At 41.6% G+C, this 25,786-nt stretch overlaps 1 protein-coding gene across 1 annotated transcript in view; it reads right to left on the reverse strand.

The window, feature by feature from the left end:
* CSNK2A2 (casein kinase 2 alpha 2) overlaps window positions 1-25,786 on the reverse strand; it is a 39,367-nt gene that overhangs the window by 12,707 nt on the left and 874 nt on the right. The window contains exons 2-6 of the mRNA XM_046682039.1: window positions 25,761-25,780; window positions 24,852-24,963; window positions 14,423-14,524; window positions 11,997-12,047; window positions 2,938-2,997 (exon numbers count right to left, since the gene is read on the reverse strand). Of these exons, the coding sequence (XP_046537995.1) occupies window positions 2,938-2,997; window positions 11,997-12,047; window positions 14,423-14,524; window positions 24,852-24,963; window positions 25,761-25,780 (345 nt within the window). The remainder of the gene's footprint in view (window positions 1-2,937; window positions 2,998-11,996; window positions 12,048-14,422; window positions 14,525-24,851; window positions 24,964-25,760; window positions 25,781-25,786) is intronic.

Below are 25,786 nucleotides of genomic sequence, written 5' to 3' on the forward strand. Positions count from 1 at the left end.
TGACAACCAAAAATGGTTCCAGACACTGACAAATGTCCCCTGAGGGACAAAGCTGACCTAGTTAAGAAGCAGTGGACTAGACTAGCAAGGGCACGGTACCAGGCATCTTTACATGGGAGGGAATACATAAGCCAGAGAATGAGCCCAAGACCAACATTTCAGGAATAAGCAAATTTTGCTTTCCTCAGACGCAAGAGTATACAGTGCATGATGCTTTTTATATGAAGGTCAAGAATACACAACACTCAACTCTGGTGATGGAGGTGAAAATATAATCTTCAGAGGAGCGAATACTGAAGAGAAGCGGGCACAAGAGAGCCTTCTCGGGTATTCATAATATTCTCTACCAACCCTGTCCAGAACTTTATGCAACAACAGAAAGTTCTACATCTGCACTGCTCAATATGGTAGCCACTAGCCACATGAGGCCACTGAGTATTTGAAATGTGACTAGTGTGACTAAGAAACTGCATTTTTACTTTTACTTAATTTAAATAGCTACCTGCAGGCAGCAGCTACTATATGGGACAGCACAGTTCTGTGTGTATCTGGGTGAAGGTTTCACTTACGTAAAATCCAAGACTGTACACTTAAGATTTATTCACTTCATTTATGTAAGTTCTACTTCCATTTAATTTTTCTCTTTGTTTTACACCAAGAGCTGTAGCCAGACTCCACAGTGGTTTTGTGGCAGTGCCTTCTGAAACCAGGACTCCTGAGAACAGACCTCCCCGAATCCGAATCAGACCGGACTCTGCGCATAGCCTCAGTGAGGCCCTGAGCAATCGCTCTGCAGCCCTCAGCCTCAGTTTCTTCTACAGTTTTAATTGAGTTAAATATTCCTCTTCCCTAGCCCCGTTCCCCCGACAAAGAGAACAGTTAGGAAGTGCTGATTCTGTTATTTTGCCTAGTCTTTGCCCAAAGGAATAAACTAATTAGAACCCCAATACCTGGGATGTGAAAAATACCTGATGGAAGCAAAGGCTGAACAAATACAGGAAAGGAATTAGTTATTTTGCCAAGTTCACTAGTCAGACTCCCTGTGGAGACACTGACATGCTCTTAAATTCTTTGGGGAATTATTTCAGTTTTAAAATTGGGTGGTTTCTGACCATTAAGCATGAAAGACGTTTTTCGAGTTTCATCTACGGTTCTATGCCTCATTAGCACAAAGTATGCCCTTACCACCTACCTGCCACCTCCAGAAAGCAGAGAGGACATCAAACACTGAGTGCCATGTGCATGCGCAGCCGTGGAGACCCGCACCATCGGGATGCCTACCTCATCTAAGGATAACTGTGCTAGGTTATACATCCTACCTTTGGTGTGCCAGCTAACCACAAACTCTTAATACCTCGTTTTAAAGAATAACCAATTGTGGGATCTGGATGGCAGCTCTCCTGGGGTGACTGCTCGGGATTCTCTGGGAAGCCCCTCCAGGGACTGGCTAGCCTGACAGTTCACAGGACACGCCTCTGCAAAGCTCTCCCCCATGAGGCCTCCAATTCTAGTTTGGAGTGGACACGGAAGAGTATGGGATAAACCAAGCTCTACCTTCTCCATCTTTCTGATCTTATCGACAAAAGAAAGACCCAAGAGCCATTAGAGCGAACCCTTAAATCCACCACTTTGGCTCTAACGACAAGTAGTTTATGCAAGTTCTCGTAAGAAAACACATTCATCTCATAAAGCTAGTTCTTCAAATTCCCATTCCCTAAAGCTCAGCCTTAATCTAACTTGGTATTTTGCCCAAGCAACTTTTTATGCCATCAAAACTCCATCTTGGCAATTTTCTTCAGTAATGTCAACAGCTGAGTCACCTCTATATTCTTTCAGAGGTACTTAAATTGAGGTCCACACCCTCCCCAAAACTTTATGTAATACTGTATATTTATACATCCATTTTGAGGGGAGTTCATAGCTTTCATTAGATTCTTAGTGATTCATGACCCTAAAAAACTTAAGAACCATTGGTCTATGCCATTCTACAAACCTTTTTAGAATTCCGTACCTAAGTGTTTACCCAGACAAACTAAAACAGATCATTCTTCCATCAATCAGTAATGCCTGAAGATTTCAGTCCTGGGACTGGTAGGTCTCCCAGAAGGTCCGCCCAGCACCCCTCCCTGTGCGTCAAGGTTAACTAACCAGGGCCAGTGGGGTAGGCTAGAGGACAGGGCGTCTCATGAGAAGTGGATCATGAGAGATGGCAAGAAAAAGATGGCTGCAAATGCCTGCCATCCCTGTGTGCATATCCCTCCACAAGGTGGCTTCAACAGTCTGCCCATCAAGAGGGGAAGTCCGCTTCTCCATCCTTTGACTCTAGGCTTGGCCACATGACTTGCTCTGGCCAATAGGGCATTAGCAAACATGACACAAGTGGGGGCTTGAAAAGTGCTTACACATTGAGGTTTGCCTTCTCTTGCTGCTAGGAACCCCAGGACCACCATGGGAGGCAGCCCAGACTAACCTCCTGGAGGACAAGACCTCAGCCACTCCAGCTGCCATCCCAGATTATGTGAATGAGGCCATCCAAAAGACCACCCAAGCTAACCCACAGAATTATGAGAAATAAATCACTTTTAAATAGTCACTAAGTTTGGGATGACTTGTTACGCAGTGAAAACTAACAGGAAGTATTAATTAAACAGAAAAAAGAAAATCCAAGGGCCAACCAGAGCTATGAAGAGGAAGGTTCTAATCTCTGGTTTAATGTCCTTGGGACCCTTGACTTGGCCATCTTTCTCAGATCCACTGGAAAGTTTCTATGTAAAGATCCTATGACAGAGGCCTCAATATAAGTTAAAAGAAAAAAAAAATCTCACTAAATTCTCTGGGTATCAAGAAATATTCTGCTTGAATTCTCTTTGTCTTCTCAAAAACTTCTCCTTTAATGAATAAGCCTGAAAAAGTTCACTGTTTACGAATGCCACTTACTTTAAGTAGTTCATACATATAAAACCGGATATCAAAGTCTGTCAGGATCTGGTAAAGTTGCTGAAACAGATTTCAGAAAACAGAAAGTTAATTTACTCTCATTGCATCTTGTCAGCCCAAATGTTGGTCATTATTGTCTGTACACTTAGTGCTTAAGTCAGTAAGGAGTCCCACAACTTCTTACCACCTGATCTGGAACAAATGGGGTCAAAGACTCAAGATGAGGGTCTACCACTTCAGTCCTCAGGAGAAACATAAGAAATTCCAGGGGAGAAAACATCTAAGCCAACCTGGATCTTTTAAAAACCTGTTTAATGCTCCACAGTTTCAATAGCCACAATCACATTATTACAGAATGAAGTCAAAGCTGTCCAGCTGTCCTCACTGTCTTACTGCACTTCAAACAAACCCCACAGAATACTCTGGAGCACCGAGTTCTGAGTAGAGAGCAGAACCTGAAACTCACCAGCCCATGTGGTAAACTAGTGGCAGGACAATCAGTCTGTTTGTGAAAGAAACACGAGGAAAATGAACGCTACAGCATTTGGAGCTGGCCAGAGACTTAAAAAATCGACACCCTCCACTCCCCCCACACCAACTCCAGGCTAGGAAAAAAGAACACTTCACAGGCAACAACTGATGGGAACTAAAGAAGCAACATGTTTTACAGGGAAGAAAAAAGGAGTGGTGGAGTGAGAAGTTGAAAAAGAAAAAGATATAGGTACTGAAAATGGTTCCAGGCCAAAGTGACACATAAACAAAAGTTTTCATTATTGATGATCCAAAGACCTAGCCACTGGGAGTTTTTAAAAAACGTCAATTTCTAAGAGGCAGAGTAGCATTTACGCATCTGGCTTCATTAAAAATCATCACGACCCTTGTCAGAAACTATACTATTATTTTTGATAATCAATTCTAAGTAAATCTCTTGCCTCATCAGTCACAGTAGCACTCTCCGTAGAGTTAATCAGCACACCTTTATTAAACATATTCTGCCTCTCCCTTTATTGAAAGACTCAAGCAATGTACAGAATCTCTCCAAGGAGCACGGAACGGCGTATATGATGTGTCTGTGTAAAAGGGGCAAAGAAGTAAAACTACGCATGCACATTTGTTTACATCTGCAAGAATGACAGAAAAGAGACGAATAAGAAGTGGCTTCATGTATATGTGTATGGGAGATGGACAGCTGGGGCAAGGGGAATAAAGGAGACTTTCACTGCATACCATTTTATGTTTTAGATTTGTGTAAATACACTACCTGCTCAAAAAAATTTTTTTAAGGAAAACAACAAATTTGCCAAGAATCAATTTTAACATTTTCTAAGAACACCAGGACAGCTTCTTTCCCAAATTTCCCCTTTTAAGTAAGAGCAATTCTCCCTCCAGCTTAGTAGGAATATCTGATTGCACCAACTGCAGGCAGCAGCTAGCTAGTACACTTCAGGGAATGAGACCACACAGTCCAGTACACCAGGGGTGCCTTGGAGCTGCTCCACCACGGGAGGCTGACCCTGGCTGGGAGTGACCCCACTCAGATGCACCCACACCACCACTTCCGCTCAGGAGAAATCCAACTGTATAACAGCCAAACATCCAAGTTTTTTGTTCTCCCCTGGGCTCTGCACAGCAAGGCAGGCTTCTCAGCCAGCACACCGACAACCTGTATGTATGCACACAGGCCAAAGATGCCATCATCTCTCTGGGTGTCAAATCAGCTCCTCCTTTGAGAGTTAAAGAGATCTCTCCCATGGTGTGCCAGGCTGAAGCTCAAAGTCAACAGAGAGGTCATGAAAGTGACAAGAGCATTTTCTAACCCTCAGAGGGCTGAAATTTTCTGTTTCCAGAAAACAAATAAGGGCTATTTTACTATTTGAACGTCTATCTATGGAAGGCCTTCCTCTCATGTCATGTGGTATCTTTACCAAGCACCCGTGTAAATGGTGTAAGAAACAAAAATACATGTCCTTGGACTGCCAACAGTATTCCTAGCTACTCCAACCAACCTCAGTTTTATGTAACACAGAAGACCCTGGCTGAATATAGCGTTTAGGCCCAACACGTTATAAACTCCCGCACAACAGGCTGACGTTCACTCTCAGTTCTCAGGAGCTCTGGGTAGGAGGAGACCAAACTACACCCATAACATTTTACCACCTGGGCCTAAAATTCAGGATTCACCAGGGTCCGCTGTAGCCCCCAGAAGCACCGCACTCTGACCAAACAAACCTCTATTTGCCACCTCCATTCTTCCCTCTCCCAAAATCTGGAATATTCCGCCCCTCATCCTTAGCCCATAAAGTCAAACCCGCCCCATCCGGGCTCCACAGAGCTGAGAGTGGTCTTCTTTCTCTGAACCCCCATGCCGTTTACTGTCCTCTGGGGTGTTCATAGAACACTGACAGCAGCAGTGTCCCCAGAACTAACATTTCTCATTCAGGTACTCGTAGAGACCTGAAGTTCCCAAGATAATTTCTCACTCTGTTGTGAACAAGAGGCTGCTTCACTTTGCCCATACCCTAAGAGTGCCATGCCAGCGTCCCTGCGTATCGTGGCATACACACGATGGGGACAAATGGGTGCTGTGGCTGGTGGCAGTCACCAATCTGGCCATTCAAGATGTCTGAATTTTTCCTCCCTCAAATGTCACAGGTCCACCGTACAACTCGGTCCGCGCGCTGAGTCCTCAGACAGCAGAACAGCCTCTGCTTCCCATGCCCCACCCCACAAAAGGCGGTTCTCTGCCCGCACACAGAAGGCAGGCAATAAACATTTGCCTCTGACGTTGTTCACCAGTCAATGGAACAAAAGCAAAAATGTCTTCTGAGAAACAGAAGTGCTAAGAGTCCACGACAAATCAGAAAGGGAAACTTCACGAGAGCCATGCTTTTACTCCATTCTTCTTGGCCAGCCATGTGGAGGACATCATCAACCAACCAAGTGCAAAATGTTGGCTGGAAGTTAGCTCTGCTTACACTTTAATAAAGTAAGTGACTTATCAAAAACAAAACACGCCCGTGCCGCCTTACAGAGGTGCTGAGGAAGAAACTATTCCTCAATCCAGGTTTGGTTAGAAAGCCTCAACATGCTGCCACTTCCCTGGAAATCAGTTCTACTCCAAGACTACTCAAAGAGCCCGAGGCGGAAATTTCCTGGGACTTTTAAAAACCTCAGAAAGCTGAGCAAGAGAACGGGAAAAATGCAATTTGGTCAAGAGACTCAGGGCCTCCTTGGTCTGAAAGCAACGGCCAAAAGTGGACCTCGCTCCTGCTGTTCACAGACAGGTCTTCAGACTCCAGCTGCAGTTCAACTGCATCACGATCAGCTACAGACAAGGCCTCATCCCCAACGACTGTCACTTCGGAGGACTGCACACTTCAAGAAGGTTCCCAGCCAGATGTGGCAGTCCCCAACACAGCATACTCCCACCCTGCACAGACAGCTTGCATGCTCCTCAACACACACAGTGCAGTCTACGTCCAGAAATCCCAGTGGTCCCCATGTAGGGAGAAGAAAAAGTGGGGGCCAGGGGGATTTAAAGTGAAAGTAAATGGTGTTCAGTGTAGTAGTCACAACTTTTGGCATTAACACACAACCCTAAGATCCAGAATAAAATCAAAGTCAACGTTTATAGAAATTTAAGGAAGCAAAACAAATCATTAATTAAGCAAATAAATTAAAGTTACTACTAATCACCTGAAAACGTCTTATAAAGAAATGGCAAAATAATGTCAATGACCTATGATAAAAGTAAACTTTGGGGGCCAGCCCGGTGGCGCAGCGGTTCGCATGTTCCGCTTTGGCGGCCCAGGGTTTGCCAGTTCAGATCCCAGGTGCGGACAGAGCACCGCTTCGCAAGCCATGCTGTGGTAGGCGTCCCACGGATAAAATAGAGGAAGATGAGCACGGGTGTTAGCTCAGGGCCAGTCTTCCTCAGCAAAAGGAGGAAGATTTGCAGTAGTTAGCTCAGGGCTAATCTTCCTCAAAAAAAAAAAAAAAGTAAACCTTGTTTCCCCAATTAAGGAAACATTATTGATTTAGTCTGTGAACTCATCCCCTCCACATCAAACCCTAATGGCATTAACAAGCCCTCAAGATACCCGCTGGTCAAGACCCATTTCTATGTGAGTGGTTTAGAAACTCTCCACAGGTCAATACGGGACTACCACCTTCTCAATATGGAGCCCATTTGAGACGTCTTATCAATCTTAAAATGCCCAGGGGCCAGACTGGTGGTGCAGCGGACAAGTTTGCACATTCTGCTTCGGCAGCCCGGGATTCACTGGTTGGGATCCCGGGCATGGACCTATGCACCGCTTGTCAAGCTATGCTGTGGCAGGTATCCCACATAAAACCGAGGAAGATGGGCACAGATGTTAGCTCAGGGCCAGTCTTCCTCAGCAAAAGGAGGATTGGCAGGAGATGTTAGCTCAGGGCTAATCTTCCTCAAAAAAAAAAAAAAAAGCCTAAATGATATATTTTTACTTAAAATGCATATTCATTTTTATTTACACATTTCCAAAGCCATAGAACACTGAGAAGCGTGTCTCAACAGAAACTTTTTCTACCTCAAAATGGTCCCTTAGCTTCCTTGAGACAATTTTTGAGTTTGGAGGTTTTCTGTAACTACTGCTTTGTTCCAACTTCTAAAGACTAGATTTTCCTATTCATTTCTTTGGAAGTTGTGCCTTTTGTTCTCAGTATCACCACGTATCTTTTATTATTGCTTTGACATATATGAAGCATAACTGATAATTTCAAGGAGAAATTGACCAAACCAGTATCTCTACCATAAAATGAAATATCAAGGGAAAAAAATGAGTAAGGTCATAGAAGATTTGAACCAAATTACCAAGCTTGATATAAAAAATGACCAGGTACTAGAGTCATAAAGCAACCATCAACAAATTTCAGATAATCAACATTATACAAATCATGTTCCCTGGACACAGTGCAATCAAATTGCGAATCAACAAAAAAAGTATAATTTTTTAATTACTGGGAAACTTTTGAACACAGACTCTGTATGGTCAATTAGATGGCATTACTGTACAAATACTAAATTTCTTAAGTGTACTAACAGCACTGTGGTTATGTGGGAAAACGTCTTACCTAGTTCCAGTGCTAGCACATTTAGGAGTGAAGTATCATGATGCCTGCAGCTTACTTTAAGACAATTTCAGCAAAAAGACAAAGATTAAAAGGGGAGGGTGGAGGAGGGAGGGAAATAACTGCAAACGTGGCGAAATTTTAACACCTGACAAACCCAGGTGACCAACCTAAGGGTACGCATTGTGCTGCTCTTTCCAACTGCCAGTAGGTTTAAAAATTTTCATAGTAAAAAGTCTGTGGGAAAAAACCCAAATCCACAAGTTAGGAACCTGTACTTCTAATTTGAAAACCACATAGAAGTGAGTTCCACAACCATGGAATGTAGTAAAATGCTATTTGGGGTTGTGCAGACTTAAAGCAACTTACTGCCAATCAAGAAAGACAGAAACAGATCAAATGAGATGACTTCAACTCAAGAAGCTAGGGGGAACAACCGTGAAAACTCAAGGAAACAAATTAAGGAAGGAAGAAAGAAAATAAGATAGGAGCAGAAATAGAATGAAACAGAAAAACTAACAAAAACAACATCTGAGCAATAAAACCAAACGCTAGTTCTTTGAAATTATTAATGAGATGTCTTAACTCTGATTTTTTAAACAAAGAGAAAAGGGAGTAAAGGCACAAATAATGCCACAAATGTAAAGGAAAAGAAAATTACCGACGGATGAAAGTTTTTAAGTACTAAGAGAATTCTATTAACAACTTTATGCAAATAAAATTGCAAGTGGCCAACCTTAGAAAGAGCTGTCATGCCAAGAGACTCTAGAAAATCGGGTGAACCTTCCACCCACAGCGTGTTTTAAAAAGCCAAGTGGAGCCCAAGTCTCCCCTGCCCCCAGACGCCCACCGAGACGACCCTACTGTGCCCGAGCTTTCAGAGAGCAGAAAGGAAAAGCTACCCAACTTATTCTAGAGGGAGTATAACCTTGGCACCAAAATTAGAAGGATTCCACAATAAAAGGAAAGTATAGATCAAAATTTATTATCAATTGCATCAATAAAAAAATACCGAAAAGAACGGGCTGCAGGCTGTATCATTGTTGATTCACCCCGATATTAAACCAGGGACAAACCTTCTCTGGGTGACACCTTAAAACTAGTTAGTAATACTCTTAATAGTAAAATGAAAACAAAGACAAATTTCTCTAATAAGACAGACACAGTACAAAATAAAAAACCTGAAGAACACTAGGACATTAAACCAACTGATTACGCTATTTGTGGTCCATCATACTATCTGGAAAAAAAAAAAAAGATTTTCCTGTCATGATCGGCTCGTCCACAAAATACACCTGCTACCTGACGTTTAACGATCTTTTAAGTTGGCTGAAATGGCATGGCCTGAACATTCAAAGGGGATCTCCAGTTCAATAGAGCAGATCAAACACATCCTACCCCTGCTTCTTCCTGAAGCGCCTCTAAGATAGAGTAAAAGGAGGAGAGATTAGCTCACAAGAACTAAGAGAATGGAAGACAACATTTTGAAACTAGAAAACAGATGTCCAGCTGACTTAGCAGACCAAAAAAGCACAGTAGAGGGGGTCCAGAAGCAAATGACTTCCAACTGAAGAATTACAGAAAGCCTCAGGAATTGGTGACCCCAGGTATCACTGAAAGGATAAAGAGACTGAGCTGAAGACAGGAAAATGAGTTAAAACCACCACATTGAGAACAGGGGAATTAAGTGAAAGTCTACGTGACACTAGCCATAGCTATCCTGAATTTGAAGCTACTAAGACGCCCGCAGCCAGGCTGGTATCCTCGGGACAGGAGCTGACAATCAGTAATGAGTATTTCATTACTCTAAAACACGAGCATTCAAAAACCATGACATTTCAGACAACTGTAACAGAGACAAAACACACAAAAAAAGGACTTTGGAAGAAAAACAGAGAAAAGGCATGAAGAAGAAATCATAATGGGGAAAAAACCATATTCTCAGTGAGAAAATAGAAGATATTACATAAAACATGAAAGAACAGGATACTATTTTAAAAAGTTCAGAGAAGAAAATAGAGCTCTAAGACATGAAGTCCAACATTGGAATGAGTTCTAGAAAGTGAAAACGAAGAAGAAAGGGAAGAAAATCAGAGAATGTTAAAAATATTTTTCTGAAATGGAAGGACATGAGCATCTAGACTGAAAAAGCCCAGTGAGTATCCAGAACAAAAGATGAACACGACCCATAGGAAGGCACATCACTGCGAAATTTCAGAGACTGAGAATGAAGAGAAATCCTAAAAGCTTTCAGAGGAAAAACCAAAAACAAAACCAGATGACCTAAGATGAAACCAGAGTGGCTATGCTGGTAACAGCAGAACAATCTCTTCAAAATTCTGAGGAAATTAGTATTATTACAACCTAGAATTCTATACCTAACAAACACATCAATCAGGAGGATAAAATAAAGATGTTTTCAGATATGCAAGCCTCAAAAAAACATTAATTTCCCATGATCCCTTTAAAGGAAGCTCCTAGAGAATGTATGCCATCAAAACATGCCTTTCTAAGAATAAGAAGTAAGATCTCTCTTGGGAATTAAAAACTGATCTCCTTCATGTTGTTAAATCAACAGAGCGGCCATCAATTTAAAAACACAAAATGCTGGGGTGAAATTCCACAGGTGTGGCTAGACAATCAGTAAAAACACATTAAGCAAGCTGAGGCACTGAAAGCGTAGGGATTTCACTATGAAGTCCCATTAAAACTGGCTTTTAAACTTCTGCATTGGGAAAATGTTTGGTTTCGTTAAAGCCTATTTCTCTAAGAACCGTACACATTCTCACCCATATACACCTGATAAACCTGGGGGATTCACAGCCAAAGTGTGATCAGCTCTATCAGCACAGCACGCCACCGGCTGAGCACTGCCATGCTTGCTAACAAAAAACCCACCCCAATTTTTAGAGTTCACTACTGATTTCACACTAACAAGGAAACTTGTTACATATGGGAAAAGCTAAACTGTATATAAAACTTGCTTACTGTTTTGTAAGTCATAATATTCTCTTTTGTCTGTTTTTCACTAACCTTATTTTAGAGTCGTTTTAGAGTGATTATCTAAGAAAAATTAAACGTGAAGACAAGCTTCTTTTCTTTTCACCCAAAATCATCACTCCTGATGCCAGCATCTTTCAAATGCTTATTTGTTTTTGCCCCTATCTTCCCTCACAACAAAATCACAAACCTTTTAGTCACTGACAGACTTATAATCACCTAACAGTTCTATAAACGCCCCTAAAAATCAACACCACGGTTTTGTTTTTATATTGGTTTTCATATAACACTCTACCATGTCCAGTATGCCTGGCCCTGAAACCCTACCAGCAGTTAAGGTTGCAGTATTTGAACAATAAAAACAAACTCATGAAAAACTAGCTCAAAACCTTGCTTTTAGAAGAACGCTTCAAAGACTAAATTAATGTGCATTATAAATACAAGAAGTGTAAATAACCCGGGACAGGGCTTTTCTAAAGTGCGGTGATTCTTAACCAGCTTTTCCATGTCATTTGCTTTGTATGCAGGGTGCATAAACACACACACTATCTGACAGCTTGAGTCCAATGTACTGCTTCTTCTCACAGGAGCCCTGTATCTGTTTTATCACTTTCTGTCAGCAATGTAACATTTCTACAAAAATCAAAGTTAACATCTATCTAAAATTATGTGGTCTAATGGAGGAGTGTTATAGATGAGGCATTAGCTTAGACCCAGCCCAGCAAGTATTCCCAGAGTAAGTAAGGCAAAGGGTAATGAGTAATTTCACCAAAAGCAAGAACCCTGACCACTTTCTGCGCCCTGTACACATGCTACCAGGAATCCAATTTATGTCCTACTCTCGCCAATGGCCCCTCCTGGCCCCTTGTGTTCCAGAGTATCAACAGTACTTATCACCACCTCCTCATACCCCTCTGACCCCATGCCATAAAGAAAAAGTATATACGCACCTTAAAATCTGTATTATTGATATATTCAAATACCAAAGCTGGTGTCTTCGACTGCAAGAGAGAATATTAATGCTTTATAAGTATTCAAACAATAAATGTAACTGACTTCTGTCATACTGGCCCACCCCCAAATCTCACTTAGATGAAAAAGAGATTCACTCATCAGGGAGAGCCTATTAAGAAAGTATCCTCTTAAAATTTTATGTCTGGAATTTTCAGGGAAGTGGGTAGGGTATAGATGAAACAAAGCTGGCCACAAACTGATTAACTGCTAAAGGTGGGTGATGTGTACAGGGAGGTTCATTATACTATTCACTTTACTTTTGTAATGGTTGACATTTTTCATAATAAAGTGTTTTCTTCCCTTATAAAAAGAGATGTATTCTCTAACCAACCTGTCAGTGGGCCTGGCACATTCTGTGAAGATTTATACTCTGCAGTGTTCCAGTTGCCAACTACTAAAAGAGTGACATGTTTTCATCTTGGTTTAATGAGCCAGATGCATTTTACAGAACATCACAGGTCTTGGGTATCTATCATAGGTCCTTCAGGATCCAAAAGGAAAATAACCTATGATTATCAGTAAGCTGTAATGTGAAATTATTGCCTTGGCTAGAAACCATTAGAGAGTATCTTGCTTCACAAAGGAGACATGTTCCCCAAAAATATGTAATCAAGTATCTTTAAAGACTATAATCTTTAATGCAATGAGTACAAAATGTTCAATATTTCCTTGTGTAAATACAGATTTTCATATGTCAGGTTTACTTAAGTAAGGTAAAATAACACTAATTGGCAGTAATACATTTCCAAAATTGGGAGAAAAACAGGGGCTTAAAGGGTTGCAGAAGCAAAAAGATTTATTTTTATTTATTTTTTTCATTTTGGAAATTTTTATGGCTGGGAAGTTTTGCTCAAGGAAGCAGATGAAAGCTACCTAGGAAATAGGCCACAATACATGCATGCAGGTCTCTACCAAAACGAGCAGCAGTCCTGGTCAAAGGACTTCTCACTCGCCCAAGACTGAGAGTTTTATCAAGACCAGATCTCTCTACATGCTAGGAGCAGGCCTGTTCCCCTATAAGTCACGGGATGAGGGATTTCTGTTGGTTTATGTCCACTTCGATTTACCTGTGTTACAAATCATGTAAAACACACATATGTTTTAAGTAACAACTACAAAAATAGTAAGACGGGTATCGCTAAGTTGTTAAAAAAAAAAAAAGGCAAAATGATGCTCCTCGTATAATACTATACTACTACTAGCTCACACTATAAGCCACTTTCAAAGGTTACGTAGTCCAGCGTTAGTCACTGTAAAATCAATCTGAGCTCATCAGGCTGGGATATATTTTTAATGCCAATTAGATAGAATCTAGCACAGAATCCTCCTTCTCAGTCTTTCCAGGGTCCAAAAGGAAAAACTTTCCTTATTCTTCAGTTCAACAATACTGTGTGATCTTGGGCGACTTATTTAACCTCCGTAGACTTCAGTTTTCTTATCTGGACAATGTGGATAATAACAGTACCTACCGCACTGGACTGTTGGGAGGATTAAATGATGTAATACAGTTAAACACTCACAACAGTGCATGGCACACAGTAAGCATTCAACACATAATAATGTAGCCACTACATTATTATGAGGATGTCTTTAGCAGACAGAAGCAAAGATCTACTTCTTAAACAAAAAGCTTTCATGAGAGAACAGTGAAATATTTGAAGTAGAAAGGCGAAGAACAGAAATGGGATGGGAAGTGGTACAAAAAAACCTTAGCTAGTAATAAACACTTGAGGTTAAGTTACTCCCCAGGGAGAGAAAACAGAGTTAAACAGTACATCTAAAATGGCTAAAAATCAAGTATTTTTAACAAAAAATATTTCAGTTGTATCTGCACCTACAATGTGAGCCCTAATGATGGATGCTGAGTAAAGACTAGTACAAGAAACAGCAAGACTGCCTCCCCACGGGGTCTGTGGGGCTGTGACCTGCCAGTGCTCAATGTCAGGTGTCCACATAGAGACAGTCAATATTTCCTTCTGTAAATCCAGATTTTCAAATGTCAGTCTTAGTTAACTGAGGTAAAAGAATGCTTAACTGGCAGTAATGAGCTTTCAAAACTGGGAGAAAAGCAGGGGCTTAACGGAGATATTCAGCAAACGTTTGTGGGCTGAATCAAAATAAGGAGGTGATAAACCTGAGACAGGGATTTTTCTACATACACTTTTAGGTTCCAGAAAAGTAGCGGTGGCTATTTTATCATTGGGCCACCATAATTTTTTCAGGTTTTCAAAACCATTCGGTAGTGAAGACAATCAGTCATTCCCTCTATATAATGTTTCTCACTATTATTAGATTCTGTGTGTATGACTCTCGCTCTCCCTCACACACACACTCTCCCCACCGCCCCCCATGAGGCACCTACCACAGGGTCCTTCACAGTGTCAATCAGCTTAATGATATTCGTTCCACCACGAAGGTTCTCCAGAATCTTAACCTCTCGTTTTATCTTCTTTTTCTTCACTGGCTTAAATACACAAGAGTAATCAGAAGTGAGACTCCTTTTGAAGTTAATAAATAAAACTTTAAAACAATGTTAGCTAATCAAATAGATACTGCACTATCTTTCGCACAGTTAAAGAGCATGTCTAAATTACAAGAGAAAAAAGTTGAGATAAAATGGGCCTTCGAATAAGAACTTTCAAGATTAAGATAAATAATTTACAGGCTCATATAGCTTATGTGTCAGATCTTTAAGTAGTTACATTTAAGGCACTTAAAAATTCTGAACACCCATGTCATACTTTAAAAATAAAATGCTTACCAGATAACTGCCAAATGGAAAATGTTATAGCTCTGAACAGCTGTACATCACGCACTCACAAATGGAAAAACTGAAACAAAATGGTGCGACACCTGCTCTTCCCACGAGTTCATGTAATTTTGTCTTCCAGAAGTGAAGACCAGTTCACTGACATCAAGTTACAAACTTGTTTCCCAGCTGCTGGCTCCCATTTCCTGTCACCACTCCCATTTCCTTAAGATTTAGAATCTGAAATCAGCACAGAGCCAGTAAAAGTCCCCAATAGATCCCATTCCTAGAGCAAGAGATGATGGGTCAGCAAAGGAGAAAACTGATCTCCAATGCAGCAGGGACTGAAACCTCTGCCACCTGCTAGCCTTTCAACCTGCTGGAGAGGAAAACTAGACATTCATCAGAAACACTAGCATTACACATGCTATTTCTTGTCTTATATGGGTGAAAGCATTTGAAGAACAAAAGTCATTCTGGAAAAACAGGCATTGCCCAATCGGTTCTGTTTCATTAAGTACTTAGAACAGTGACTGGCACATAGTAAGCACTCAATAAATGTTAGCTTTATTATTTTCAGGTTTCTAGTTAGTAGCAAATCATATTTCATCCTTACAAAATTCTTACGTAGTGGACTCAGCCAAGTTGACCTATTTGCCCAGGTCACACAGCTAATAGTAAAGAGCTGGGGCAGGATTCAAATCTAGACAGCTTGACTCTGCAGGCCTCTCTCGGGCACTGTGCTTTCATTTCCCAAGTGTGGCTATGGGAGAAACGTAACTAAGGAAAAGAAGTATTCCATCACTGAGACACTTTATAATAGTACAGGCAGAGTCCAGTGGATTTGCCATGAAACAAGACTCAAAAAGCCGGAGTGTATGTGGTGGTGGAAGGAGGGAGATATAACACAGCCATAAGCCAGAGAAACCTTCGTCCTTTGTTGGTCACTAAGCTACAGCTTTGAACATACAACAAAACAGAGAGGGAGAAGATTACGAAACACAGAGCTCCTGCATCACCTGTAACAGGGTGCACAGTCGAGAGACTGGACTCCAGCTGCGCTCCTCCAAGCCAGCTGCCACAATCACGCCACTCCACTGTGTCAGGGTGCCTAGTAGAGCAGATCTGCCTACTGTGTCTCTTCCCCATCTCCACTTAGGAATCTTACTCCTTATTCCCCTTTTCATAATTAGGGAGCTCAATGCCTTGGGAAGATGATGCACTCAAACATGAAGTACAACTTGATCAAAAAACAGCTGGTTCACGGGGCTGGCCCCGTGGCCGAGTGGTTAAGTTCGCACGCTCCGCTGCAGACGGCCCAGTGTTTCGTCGGTTCGAATCCTGGGCAAGGACATGGCACTGCTCATCAACCACGCTGAGGCAGCATGCCACATGCCACAACTAAAAATATACAACTATGTACCGGGGGGCTTTGGGGAGAAAAAGGAAAAAAATAAAATAAAATAAAATCTTTAAAAAAAAAAAACAAACAGCTGGTTCAGCAGGACAGACTACAAAACAAGTAGCCTGTAATCTTCAAAAATGTCACTATCATGAAACACACAGACTGAACAACTGTTCCAGATTAAAAGGGTATGAAGACTGAATGTAACCCATGACCTGGGATTTTCCTTTGCTATAAAGAACATTATAAGGGCAACCGGCAAATGAGAATGGGGGCTGTAATTCCCTAATAGCAGTGTATCAATGTTAATTTCAGATTTTTGATCACGGCACTGTGAGGTTATGTAGTCCTTTTTTTTGGGGAAATACACACTACAGTAGGGATGACTGCAATTTACTCTCAAACACTTCAGAAACGTAAAATAAATATAATTATATAGATGTACATATAGTCACATGTCACTTAACGACAGTGACTATGTTCTGAGAAATGCATTGTTAGCTGATTTTGTTGTGTGAAATCACAATGTACTTACACAAACCTAGATGATATGGCCTAGTACACTCCTAGGCTATACGGTACTAATATTATGGGACCAATGTCATGTATGCGTCCATCGTTGAAAGAAATGCTGTTATATGATGCATGACTCTACACACGCACACAGCCGGCCCTCTGTATCTGCGGGTTCTGCATCTGAGGATCCAACAACAGTGGATTACATAGTACTACGTTTACAATCCGCAATTGGCTGAATCCGCAAATGTGGAACCCACTGGAGGGCCAAGTAAAGGACTTGAGCATCTGAGGATTTTGGTATCTGCAGGAGGTGCTGGAACCAATCCCCCCCGACCCCCACCCCCTCAGATACTGAGGGACAGCTCTGTGTGAGTGTGTGTGTGTATATATACATAAAAGAGAAAAGGATAAAGCAAATGTTAACATTTGAGAAATGTGGGTGAAAGATACATAAGGGAATTCTTGTAACTTTTCTACAAGTCTGAAATTATGTTAAAAAGTAAAAAGAAAAATAAAAGCTGGCTATCCTATCTACAAATTCAGCCAATGCTACCAGTATAGCCAATCTAAGAAAATTCAAGAATTGTTATCCACTACTGGAAAGAAGTGACAAATCTGTGGGAGTGGTAACAGGGAAAAAAACTACCCCAGCCAGAAGCCTGTATACACCAAAAACCCTCCTCCCCACCCTGTGACAGTGCATTAGTAGAGGGTAACCCATTATTAAATAAGCCGCTTCTATGACAGTGCCCCAAAGGCTTGCTCTGTTCTCCTGTTATTCAGCAACAGGTCAGGCAGGCACACCGTTCCCGGATAACCCAGTTAAGATTAAGATATCTTTCATTCTATCTAAAGGTAACACATAGCAAGTGAAGCATATTTTGCTGCCCAATGGTCACCTGTCCAACAACTTCCCAGCCTAGAAATTGGGGACAGGAGGGCAATTCTGAAGGGGAACAATGGAGCCACGCAGCAGCCAGAGTCCTCACATACTGACAAAAAACCAAGAGACTGTAAAAAAGGAAAGTGACTGACAGCCCAGCACACCCCCCCATCCAAAGCATGGGCACCTATTCCCTACAGGAACCAGGCTATAAGTAACTCCCTGTAGCCTCAAGCTTATCCCTTTGAACCTGGGAGATGCTAGAAAAGCTAAAAGACCAATGAGCTCCCAGAGAGTGAAAGTGATCACTTTAATTCTATAAACAGAACTAGGATTTGTAAGGGAGGACCCTTGGCAACTTAAAGAAACTCACTGATCACAAATTTTTACAGAAATAAGGATGCTCTGACCCTTTAGCCCAGTGTCTGCACTCATTCACCACCAGTTACACAAAGTGGAGAAAACACATACATTTCCATGACGATTTCATCACTTCATCCTGCATGCTAAGAAGTCTGTCCCACCTAAGGTTTATTTATTCCAATTCAGAGAATATCTGTTTAAAAAGATTTAACTGAATCAGTTTAGACATTTTCCAAACCAAAAAAAGAGCTGTTTTTTTTTTTACTCAAAATATAGTAGGTAAAATGGCAAAAAGCTAAAAGAAGAAATTAAAGTATTAAATCAAGTTTCAATAATAAACGAATTTTGGCACACACCTGGAGAGAATCTTTTAAGGGAAAAACCTCATTTAAAATTTTCTGAGGAAGGGAGGGAGGAAGGAAGAATCTTTCCAGGTTTCTGCTCACATGGTAAAGAGTCCCAGCTATTCAGAAGAACATGTTAAATGTAATCCAAGAGTAAGGTACTTTTTCTCCTCCCTATTCACCAACATTAGAAAATTTTAAAACAAAAGACAAATTTAGTGATGAACGGCTTGGAAACGCAATAGTTGATAAAAGTCAGTAATCTGTCCTATTTATTTGCTTAGAGCTGATTTTTAAAGAGCCAGATCTGAGAATGATTTCAACCAGTGGCGTAAATTGCAATTGAATTTGCAAACTAACATCTACCATGAGCACAAGAACTATGACCTCGATAAATCCCAGCAAATATTAACAGGCAAAGTCCCGTTGAAATTTCTTTCCAAGCGCAACTGAACTGATCAATCCAGGACAGGCAGGAATACAGCTTAGGATTTTCAAATCCGGGATTACTTTTTTTTTTTTCCCCCCTTTTTCTCCCCAAAGCCCCCCAGTACATAGTTGTGCATTTTTAGTTGTGGGTCCTTCTAGTTGTGGCACGTGGGATCAGCATGGCTTGATGAGCGGTGCCATGTCCACGTCCAGGATTTGAACCAGCGAAACCCTGGGCCTCCGAAGTGGAGCATGCGAACTTAACCACTTGGCCACTGGGCCGGCCCATGGGATTACTTTTATTCCACTACCAAAGCAACGATTGCTCCACTAAGGTATTAACTTCATCACCTGCAATAAACAATGACAGTGAGTAACGGGTGCCAGGAATGAAGGTTGAATAAGGAAAAAAGTTCAGCCTGGACAATGGCATTTATTTTATTACCTTGGTAGCATCTCTAAAATCTATTGCAACTGACCTAAATATAAACAGTTACCTGAACAATGTTTTCACAGTAACTTTTCTCCTAATCTTTCAAGTCTCATTTTTCCAATTACGTTATGAACTCCTTGAGGTAACTGTTTATTCTCATAATTTAAAATGTTTTTCTTTAAAAAAGTGAGGCATACAGCAGGCCTTTTGAATCTTATCAAGAGAATGGTACAGTCCTTTCTATTATTGGTTCTGCCCTCTAGAAGCATTCACTTGGCCCAATTTCAAATACAGTTATTATAGCCAAATTTTATTGCTAAGTGTGCCAGGCACCGTTTTAGGCACATTTAATCCACATTTAATTGTACACTGAGATGAGTACTATTAATGCAACTTTACACGAGGGCACCGAGGCAGACAGTTTAAACAGCTGCTCAGGTCACAGAGCTTCCAGGTGTGGGAATTAACGTCTGAATCCAGGCAGTCTACGTCCAGGGCCACAATCGGGAAAGAAAACCACTTTGTAGATTGCTACAGCACTTCTCATCTATCTACCTAAGCATCTATCCACATCTCATCTGATTCTCCCAACAACCCTGTGAGTTAAACAAGAAAGGTATACCCATTTTACAGATAAGACAAGAGAGTCAAGCGGGTATAAATGAAGAAGCTAGTTCTAGAACCCAAGTCTCCTGCTCTCCATTTACAGTACTGGTTACATTATCCCCCTGATGATGAGGTGGCAGATCCTAAAACCAGGCTCTAAAAACCATCTGGATCCATGCTCTACCCATGAAAATGGGTACTCTCTAGCAAGATAGTCTTTTCACACATGGCTCACTCTCCAATACACTCTAATGTATCAAAGGGGTAAAACTGTTGACCCCAAAATCTGGCAAGTGATCGTGATGAGATCTGGAGGAACCAGGGGATAAAAAAGTATAAAAACACTGGTTATTGCGGCTTCAAACCAAGAAAGGAAAGTAACATTTCGCTTATGCATTAAACATGTTGCTGTGGATACAAGCCGGAGACCCCTGTCCAGGTCCCTGTAGCTCTCTGGGCACTCATCTGTTCCACACTTCAACTAGCAACCCACCAAAGTCAAGTATTTCCCTTCAGAAGAACAACTCCAAAAATGATTAGAAACAAATTAACTTCACTTGACTTCCAGGGAGTATTCATCCATCTTTCCAGTACAGTTCAGCGCGTGAAGTCAGACATCCAGCAAACGTCCTGACTGTGCTTTTCACATCTACCAAGACTCCATGACAGGGACAGAACCTAATGCTTCCACTCCCTAACCATGTGACCCTGAGCAAACTGCATGCTCTCTCTGGGTCTTGGTTTATCTATAATAAAGGGTTTTGGGGGGCCAGCCCAGTGGCAAAGTGGTTAAGTTCACATGCTCTGCTTTGGCAGCCCGGGGTTCATGGGTTTGGATCCTGGGTGCAGACCTACACACTGCTCATCAAGCCATGCTGTGGTGGCCTTCTGCATACAAAACAGAGTAAGACTGGCACAGATGTTAGCTCAGGGCCAGTCTTCCTCACCAGAAAACAAAAAAAAGGTTTTGGGTTCCAATGGTTTCCATGCTCCCATATTCTGCGATTCTGCTTTATACAGGTTAACCACACTCTCAATCTCTGAGCCCACACACAATATTAGAAACAGCACTGACCAGTTCACAATTTTTAAAATTTATGTAATTTTTAATGTTAGTAATACTTTTTAATAATATTGTTTTAACTATTTTTATATGATGATACATTTGTGGAAACTAGAAATCACAAAAAATTTACATAAATTAATACTAATGTCTTGTTTCAGGAAGATGATGTCTTGGTATACTAGCTTAACAAATTAAATGGAGGGTAAAAAACTTACCACTTGAAAAAGTGGAAATAAAGGAGAAAGCACCATATCAGTAGCAGAAGAAAACATCATTTTGATATAACCTAGACAGTCACCAGCTCACTATGAAGTAACTAACAAGGATCTGTAATCAACAGTCATCGCATCCTTCTTTTAACACTATGTCCTGACAGCAGAAAATTTAAAAAATATCTACAAACAAACATGCTAAACATTCTTTAAAAAATAAATCTGTGGGGCTGGCCCCGTGGCCGAGTGGTTAAGTTCGCACGCTCCGCAGCAGGCGGCCCAGTGTTTCGTTAGTTCGAATCCTGGGCGTGGACATGGCACTGCTCATCAGACCACGCTGAGGCAGCGTCCCACATGCCACAACTAGATGAACCCACAACGAAGAATACACAACTATGTACTGGGGGGCTTTGGGGAGAAAAAGGAAAAAAATAAAATCTTAAAAAAAAATAAAATAAAATAAATCTGTATTACCATCAGTCTTTGTTTTACGCTTGAAACTTAATTTTGGGGGAAAAATGGATAGCTAAGTTCTGTATAAAATAAGACTATCAACAGGAAGCTTTATATCAGAATTTTCAAGTCACCATAGCATGAGTTCAAAACACTGTACATTTGTTTTTTTAAACAACAGTATTGCTCCTAACTTCTATTTAGGAAATAGCAGTGTAATTTGAAGGATCCCAAACACCCCAAGAAGTGCTGAAATCCATACACAGGTGTGCTCACAAAAGCTAAAAGTTGTCTAAAATGGCTAAATACTTTTATTTCTGTGTATACCTCCCTAAGATGTACTACAAAGGAACTGAAAAACTGATTTTTCAGAATCAAAAGATGAACCTTCAGGCACTAAAGTGGCTTTCTGCCCTGCTATATTAATCCATACCACTCACTACTCCTTCTTTTTCTCCTCAAAACAATTTCTGTCAAAAAAGATATAACTTCCCTTTTGACTGGAAAGTTTTAAGGTTTCAGCCTCAGAATTTCACCTCAGGAGAGACAATAAAATTTTCCTCACCAATTTCTAAATTCCTAAAACATCTTAATAGCCCCAGTATGTTTTAATAAAAAAATATTAAAAATCTACTGATGCAAATTAAACGATATAAAATTCCTCTGTGGTCATTCATCATCCAACCATCCATATACTGGAAAGGATTAACTGGAAATGTCATGGACTAAAAAGGAAGACAGCCCCTTCCTTGCAGAATGTGCCCTCAATCTCGGTCACTATGTGCACATAATATGTAAGTTCCTGCCTGCAGCGGACACAGAGTAGGCCTATATGAAGAGGAAGCTTTTTCTAGATTCCTCCAAATTATGAGCAGCTAGCAAACACCACAATAGTAGATATTAGCCATAACTTCAACTTATCTGAATAGAGGAGGGCAACTTTGGATAAAGACCCTGTTCTTTTTTAAAAAAACAATACTTTTAACCTACTTTACTTCAGCCTGTCAGACCAATGAGAAAACCACAACAATACCATTAGTAGTTTCTTACCCCATCCTTCGGATAGGAACAAAATCTGCATAGAAATGCCACAGGGCTTTGAAAAATAGAAAGAAGTGAGTATGGTTTTCACTAACGGAAACAAGGTGATTCAGGCTGCACCCTGAAAAGAACTTGTATCGAAAAGAAACAAGAAACAACACTTCATTAACTAGAGCATCAAGGGGCCTCCCAAACCTTATTCCAGAACACTGGAACTTATTCTGCACTCAGCGTTAAGATCCAACGCTAAAATGAGCAGTCACAGCCAGGAAGAAATAGGACACAGGAGTTCTGGCTAAGGGTCATTTCAACATAGTGACGTTAGGCAAGTTTCTTCATGCCTAGGTTTCTCCTTGGTAAAAATAATCTTCAGCTTCCACATTGGGTTCCCTAAACATATGCTGCGAATCTTTAGAGCGGAGGAAAAACCAGCCAGCAACTGACCCTATGAAGTTCTCTAGCAGGATAACTAGAGCAATGCCAAGCTTTCCTAAACGAGCATATTGTTACTTCTTTTTGTTTGTTTGTTTGTTTTTGTTTTTTGGGGGTTTTTTTGAGGAAGATTAGCCCTGAGCTAACTGCTGCCAATCCTCCTCTTTTTGCTGAGGAAGACTGGCCCTGAGCTAACATCCGTGCCCATCTTCCTCTACTTTATATGTGGGATGCCTACCACATGTCCACACCCAGGATCCAAACTGGCAAACCCCGGGCCGCCGAGAAGCAGAACACACGCACTTAACCGCTGCGCCACTGGGCTGGCCCCTGTTGCTTCTTATATGTACACCTGAATGCTGTTCCTTTCAAAAAAGACACCATGGGAATTTGCACTTATTCTAAAAATGCTGCCATGGCACAAAAGTTGAGACATTTTTCTGGAATTGCTTTAGAGTCAGCAGCTCATTCTTCTGAATGCACAGGAGTGGAATATGGCTATTCCTAATTTCAATTTATGCCTTGCTTATTGCCCAGAAAGATTTTAAGCAGCTTATGTTAAAAACATTTATGCTTATATATAAGGGAAAAAATTATATGGCTTCCCCAGGTGACTTCTCTGAAGGGAGCATTTCTTTAAATATTTATGCTTGTAAAGAAACAAAAACATGTGACTTTCTAAGTGCAGTTCAAATTTAGGGAAGAGTGTAGTCAGATTCCACATCTCCAGTATCAATTCCTCACTCCTCACCCCCAGTGTTTCTAACAGCACAAATAACTGCCAGTTTCTACTTCAACTCCGCTTCTTCACCACTAAGCGAGGATGGTACTGAGTAACAGAGCTGATCACTTTTCTGAGAGGTGATTTTCAGACAGTGTATGCCACCTGATATTAAACAGGGACACAGCTGTCCTAATCCTACCCTTAAGACACAAAAACATCTTTTCAATCCCACATTCTTATCAGAGCCTCTGCAAAATGGCCACATCGGAAATCTTGTCTATGTAAAATTGCTTATATCAATTACTCTTTGGTTTTCTCAATATTTCACTAAATGATGCGGACACATTAAATGATTCTAAGAATCACTTTTTAGAACACCCTATAAAACAATATTAAAGCTACACAGTTATCTGAAGGAGAATTTAGCCAACTCTTCACGCTCATTAAGATCCAAGAGATGACAAAAGGTGTATCTTATCAAACTTAGGCTGCTAAACCAGACACTAAGACTGCTTTGCTCCAATTACCATTTCCGTGATTGTAAGTGTAGTCTTCCACGGCTCCCAATTTCACTTTTACTAGCTGATAAGCAACAATGAACCTTCCTGGCCCTACTGGCTGACGACATCCACCCACCCGAAACTTGGACCGCCAAAGAAGAAACAAGTGATTATCAACCGAGGTGTTTCCCTCCACTCAGGCTTCAAACTCAACCTTGAAGCTGCTCCAATTTTTTCCAACTTTCTTTCTGGAATAACTTAGGGCAACAAGAATAACAAACGGAGTGCTCAAGGGGCCCCTGGACTAATGGGATCTTCATGAAAAGGCTTTCCTTTCTTCTGAATACCTACGTACTTTGGAACAAATGGAGCCCCTTTGGAATTTTCTCTTTGGGGAGTCCATAATTACATTTCAAAACAAGGATGGTCCTGAACTATCACGTCTAGATTTGAAACAGGTCTGCGTGTTTTCTTGAAAGTTCACAGGAAAATGGAGCAAGGGAAGAAATAGAGGAGGACATCAGACAGGTAAAATTAGAGCCTGTACTGCTCATTCTAGAGTGCAGCTGGGGTAGTTTATATCCTTCCGACCTGTGGAAAAAAAATTTTAATGCACCTCATAAAACACTCACCTTGAGAATTTTTACAACCACTCTCTCATTGTTGGTGATGTTAATGGCCTCAAATACTTCACTATACTTCCCCCGACCAAGTTTTCGAACCAGTTGGTAATCATCTTGATTACTGTCAAAGGCAAGAACGACACATCAATGCCAGGACTCGGGATTAACCAAGCCTGTGCCCACTAAACAACCCCATCCAGCCGCTTCCATTAATCAGGCACTTGGAAGTGTCTACACGTCACACAACTCATTCCCTAAATGAAAGCCACAACATAAACTTGGCTTCCTTCACTCTGCACACAGCTCCTAACTTAATTGGTCCCTCCTAACTTGGGGAGATGAGGTAGGAAGGCACCGCTCGGAGCCAAGCTAGAGGGATGAGCAAAGCATCCATCCTGGAGGCTCAGAGGGTGCCCCTCTGCCCAGGGCTCCACAGCACGATCCTTCACACCCTCAAGGCACACAGCGCCAGCTCTGAGAATCTGGACGGCTTTAGAAAATTTCCTCCCACCCAGCCTCATTTCAAAAAAACTAAAAAGGCCGAGAATTTTAATAGCTCAACAGGACAGCTGCTGACTCCCCACCCCAATAGAAACGCAAAAGTGTGAGGAGGAAGGGCTGCTCCCTCACTTCCACCAGGCTCTGATCCCCGGACCCTACCCTTCTCCCCGGTAAGAAAGCATTCCTGCGGGTAAGGGGGAGACGGGGTGCAAGGCGGGGAGAAAGGGACGAGAAGGGGGGGATGAGGACATGTGCGGGGGGTGGGGGGCCCTCTCTCGCACCCCAGACCCAAGGGAGCACAGGTCCCCGGGAGGGGCGGGCGGCGAGACCCACGGCCGGGGGGCGAGCGCGGCCTGCGCGGGGGGCGGCCAGCGGGGTGCGGGCGAGGGGCCGGGCGGGGGGCGGCGGCGGCTTTACCCCCAGCTCGGGACGTGAGCCTCATA

This window comes from Equus quagga, chromosome 13 (assembly GCF_021613505.1).
Source record: "Equus quagga isolate Etosha38 chromosome 13, UCLA_HA_Equagga_1.0, whole genome shotgun sequence".
Classification (NCBI taxonomy): Eukaryota; Metazoa; Chordata; class Mammalia; order Perissodactyla; family Equidae; genus Equus; species Equus quagga.